The sequence below is a fragment of the Malus sylvestris genome, chromosome 6 (assembly GCF_916048215.2).
Source record: "Malus sylvestris chromosome 6, drMalSylv7.2, whole genome shotgun sequence".
NCBI lineage: Eukaryota > Viridiplantae > Streptophyta > Magnoliopsida > Rosales > Rosaceae > Malus > Malus sylvestris.
This window is the reverse complement of record NC_062265.1, coordinates 7,081,747-7,086,785: the sequence shown is the minus strand read 5'-3', so window position 1 is coordinate 7,086,785 and position 5,039 is coordinate 7,081,747. Positions and strand designations below refer to the sequence as shown.

General features: G+C 36.6%; 1 protein-coding gene across 1 annotated transcript; it reads right to left on the bottom strand.

Annotated features, from left to right (window-relative positions):
• Positions 1 to 374: 374 nt before the first annotated feature.
• Positions 375 to 4,214, bottom strand: LOC126625758 (ubiquitin carboxyl-terminal hydrolase 3-like). The gene is made up of 9 exons (XM_050294821.1): positions 3,957 to 4,214; positions 3,074 to 3,205; positions 2,890 to 2,928; positions 2,400 to 2,505; positions 1,781 to 1,839; positions 1,616 to 1,690; positions 1,450 to 1,498; positions 1,257 to 1,333; positions 375 to 707 (listed from the first exon to the last, which is right to left on the bottom strand). The coding sequence occupies exons 1-9, from the start codon at positions 4,029 to 4,031 to the stop codon at positions 609 to 611; spliced, it is 711 nt and encodes a 236-aa protein (XP_050150778.1). The 5' UTR covers positions 4,032 to 4,214; the 3' UTR covers positions 375 to 608.
• Positions 4,215 to 5,039: the final 825 nt, after the last annotated feature.

Here is a 5,039-nt window from a genome sequence, read left to right as displayed (position 1 = left end):
CTGACGCCCTCCCCCTCCTCCTTTATCCAACGAACACTAAAATATGGCAATTGGTTGCAACGGCCAAGAAAGAACTAGTGTGTAATAGTTGTTCACTCTGAGCTCTTACTTTAGTTCCATACCAATCCCTGAGGCTTGGTTTCTATGTGTTCTCTTCGAAATATTCTGAGCACGCCGTGCAGATGACCATAAAATCTAATTATCTAGCATGCTGTCACACTAATGCAATTGACACATTCCACGCCGTATAATCAAACATACTCCTTTGACACTCTAGGGAACTAGAAGTTGGAAAGAGTTTGGTTTTGGTTTCCCGAGATCATTAACACTGCATGATCAAAAATGAGATTTTTGGAGTGCCAATAACACTTCCCTTAAAAAAACACGGAACTCTATTCTATGCCCAATAGGCATGATCCGTACACACCAAGGCTATAGTCAGAGAATTTTACAGCCAGTTTAACGCAGTTGAGTAAGCTTATGTTATAGATGCTAGCACACATGTTAACCAGGAAAAAAAAAACTGTTCAGTGTAAAGATGCGTACATCAAGTGCTACCACTGCATTAAACTTTTGACCACTTTTGAAGGACATGGATGCATTCCAACTTAAGAAAACCCACCAGATTTCTTCGAAATTGCAATCACATTGAAGTTGAGGGAGTCGGGATTTTTCTGGATCATGCCCTGTATGACTTTAGCTGCATCCTGTTATGCAATAAAAAACTTATCAAAATGGGTGATGAAGGGCTGCAAACTGTACACAAGACTCGGGTAGAAGGCCAACACGTTCCCACTTGAAATAAGCCAAAATAAACACATGAGAATAACTAATTAAACTGTTATGATCGAATTTTCCAAAACAGACACATTAACTTTTAAATCAGTTCAAAACGGTTTCAATTATAATTTCTTCTCTCCCTCGAAACTTCATCCATTTATAATCTTAGGATATTATGCCTCTTCCCCCTCTTTACTTGACCAAAAAAAGAAAAGGTTACTAAATGGACAGTTAAAACTTTTTATATGTTTAGGCATTGATTGTGTGGCAAGTGTCTTCGCCCATGAGCAGTAGGTCTCGGGTTCGAGACTTGGGAGCAGCCTCTCCATAAATGGGGGTAAGGCTAGCCGACATTCACCTCTCCCAGACCCTGCGTAAAGCGGGAGCCTTGTGCACTGGGTATGACCTTTTTTTTTTAGGCATTGATTGTGTGTTCTTCCTCTAATTCTCAGAGAGCACAGTGACATCTTAAATACCTGCAATAGACTGTCTGGTGAAGATGGACCGTGAGAGATTGGACCTGACTTCCTCCCATCAAGCTCATAAAGCTCCCCTACATATTAAAAGATGATATTGAAATCACAAATCCTACAGTAGGGTAAAAAAACTCTTCAAGAACCATCTCTGATCAATTAAGTCATTAATAAACAGATATAGAAAAAGCATTACCGTCCACACATGCAAAGCAAATAAAGTGAGTGTCCACATTGTCGGATGCCTGCAAAGAAACAGGGTTAGACATGAGAAGCACAAACCATCTGAACCAAACAGAAGAAAAGAAAAGTGGAGAGATTGGTACTTTATATAATATTCTATGCTACTTATAATATATCACCTCTGTATCGCCACCATTAGCTGCTACTGAATGAGCAACTTCCATTTCTGTGTCACTTTCAAGGAATGCTGCACGCTACATTTGTATGAAAAATAGATGACAATAAGAGGCAAGAAGAATAATATGGCTCTATTGGTCAAACTGAAAGGACAAGGAAAATAGAACCTGCAATGGATCCATGCTTGCAGTTTTTTTGAAAAACCTATCCAAGAATGAATCCTCAACTGAAAAGAAAAAGGGGATAACATGGAAAAAAGAACTGTGATTAAAATTTAAAAAGAAATAGCGAGCAGTCGTCCACAAAGAAATTAATTCATTAATTTTGGCTTCGACAGGGAAGCATGTTTTCCAAGGTTGCATACTTAACAAAGATCAAGCTCATTCCTCCACAGGAGTTACTTAAGGGAACAATTTTGGTATCTAGAACTCTCTGGTTTCGGGATTCTATATCCCTAATTTCCACAGCTACGTGGTCCACAAACATGTACTGTCCTAGTTAGAAACTAGAATGGCATACACCTGGGTGATAATAACCAAGAAGCTCATTTCCAATGGTATGCTACTTTCCCCAGGTATTCTATATTATTAATTATCTTTTTAATTATATTGATCCGGTTGTTCCTGCAACTGTTTTGCATTTTCGAAAAGCAGGGTGATCCAAATGTTATAGGTAAGAGAAACAGGAATATGAGAAAAAAGAGAGCCAAAGGACGGAGAACGCATAGCTTCCATGCATAACTCTAATCAGAACTTACCCATAACAGGAAAACAGTATAAAACTTACCAAGTTTGATCTCTGAATTGATGTTTCCAACAGCATGAAGAAGCCCAATAGTTCCACAAGCATTGCCCACAGTTTGTTTCATAAAATAAACACTACCTTTGGGTTCCTACAGCCGGGATTTGCATTGCAAAACATCTAATTAAATCATACTACTTCAAATCAAGACAGAATGTATTTCAATACAAAATTCTCTTTTGATCAGTAAATCATTGGAAACACAAAGCAAAAAAACCAAGTACGCACGAAGTAAGTAAAACAAATTAACACAATCGAAAATAAGTGAGCATGATAAGAAAACATAAAACATAGTTGAATCTGAACATAAATTTCAACACACAACTGATCACTCAAAAGTTACTATCATCGCATGAATATGCAGATACGCACCATCCACATATATGCAGAGAGAGATCACAGGTCCAACAACCCGCGCAAGAAAACAAGGTTTTCTTTTTATAGAGCGCATCCAATCAAATTTCCTATCACTCACCTGTTTTTCATTTGCCTGCATCATTCTCTCTTCTTCAGTCTGAAAAGTATAGAAACATCCCTCAAATCAAGAGACAACTAAATTTCATATTGTTCAAAAGAAAGACAGATGCCGAGAGCTTAAGTTGCACACCAACCACAAAGTTCAGAATTACAAACTTGTATTTCAAGGAAAGAGACAAAACCTTAGCAGTTATAGGATAAAGAAACAGGACAGCAAGTACAGGCTTCGGAACCATTTCTAAGAGTTCTCCATCCAACCCGTAAACATCAAAGCATTCTGCCTCATTCTCTTGAAGACCCAGGCCCCAAAGGAACTGCAATGACCAAATATATTTCTTACATTTGATTTGGTATTTTGCACAATGAGGTAAACCATTGTAAAGTACAATGGTGCAAATGGTGCTCTTCCTGAATATATCACTTTACAAAAAATTATAAATCTAATCTGCAACATAACACACAAACAAGGGTACATGTAATCAAAACGACGAAGAATAGGATTTTCGAACTTCTGTTCTTTATTTAGGAGGTTGTATTATCTGCTGAATTTGATCATTTAACAGCTGAAAGAATAGTCCAAACACTTTTGCGCTTTTCTTCAGTGCAAATGATTTTCGCTACTCGTTACCATTTAATTTCGCCGACCCCACTTTAGTGAGATAAGGCTTTGTTGTTGTTGTTGTATTACATTTTAATTTCGATAACCAAATTCCTGTTTAGCTTTCTATCAAAAGCAAATGTTTACTTAATATTCACCAACTGGGTCTCCCTCGCTAAAATTTTTAGTATAAACGAAACCGATACGTCTTCAGCATACTTGATCATCTCTTTGCCAACTGTTAATCACAAACTAGAACCCTAATTCCAGAAGAATCAAAAAGTTCCATCTTCCACATCAAATTCGCACCAAACCCTAGCTCTCCGTTTTGCTCCCAAGAAAAAATTAAACTATTTTATTTTCTTTTCCGACGTTTTTTAGAGAAACAGAGGATAACCTAAAAAATACAAAAATAATTACGATGAATTTAATTTTTGCTTGAAAAGGAAGGCGATTGATTGAAGTACCTGGTTCATAACATCAGGGTTAGCTTCGAGAGGAAGCCATCTCTTAGCCGACGGGGCTTCGTCCAAAGCAGCCATTTCTTTCTCTCTCTCTCTCCGATTCGATTTTATTTTCTTTGTGCCTTTTCGTTTGGTGAGGTTTGAAGCTGGACAATCTGGGATTTTGTGAAATGCTGTTTTGGGTTAATATATAGGTTTGGGGCTGTGGGTTTCAAATAAGGCTTTCCACTTAATACACTGTTTATCGACTCACCTCTGGCCTTACGCTGCGAATGTCCCCCATTTCAAGGCCCATGCCCAGTGTGATGGTACCATTTCCCAAAATTTTTAGGCGTTTTTTAAGATTTTAACCCGATCTGAGCCGATTATCTCATCTCCAATAAAAAAGACTAAACATAGCCTACAAAAAATTATTTTTAAATAGATAGATATCAGGTTATATTCATATACAATCTTCAACCAAAGTGCTAAACATAGTGTCTCAATAATTTATTAGTTTAAAGTTTATACTTTAAATTTGTTGATTAATTTTATTAAACTATATGTTTTCAAAATTTGGCGTTGAATTTGAATTAATTATTGCAATTGAGGAGCTGGCCCCAAAAAAAGGCTTAGAGAGGGGCAATATTTGTCCAGTCTGATACCCATTTGGCCAAATAATGGCCTAGTGGGTTCCATAGAATTATAAGCATGTCATTCGTTGGAGATGAGTTTTGGACATATCAAGCCAATTTTTTGCTTTTGGACCTTTAGCCCTCTCTATTAGAGATGATGTTAGTATTACTTATCAGAGTATAAATTCTACATAGGAAAAAAAAAAAGAATTTTACATGTCTTTATAAGTAATTGAGCTAATTTCTATATTGTCAATTTGTTTTATTGTGGAATCTCTACTTTATTCAATTACAGTATAGTGGTATTTATCTTCACTTGTAAATAAGAGATCTTATATTCGAATTTCGTGAATGGCAAGTTCAAAACCAATTTAATCTTTCATCCCTTAGTGTAAATATCTCATTGCATCAACAAAAACAAAAAGATTTTTAACCCAACCTGTAGTTCAAGTGGTTAAGACCATTTATCATT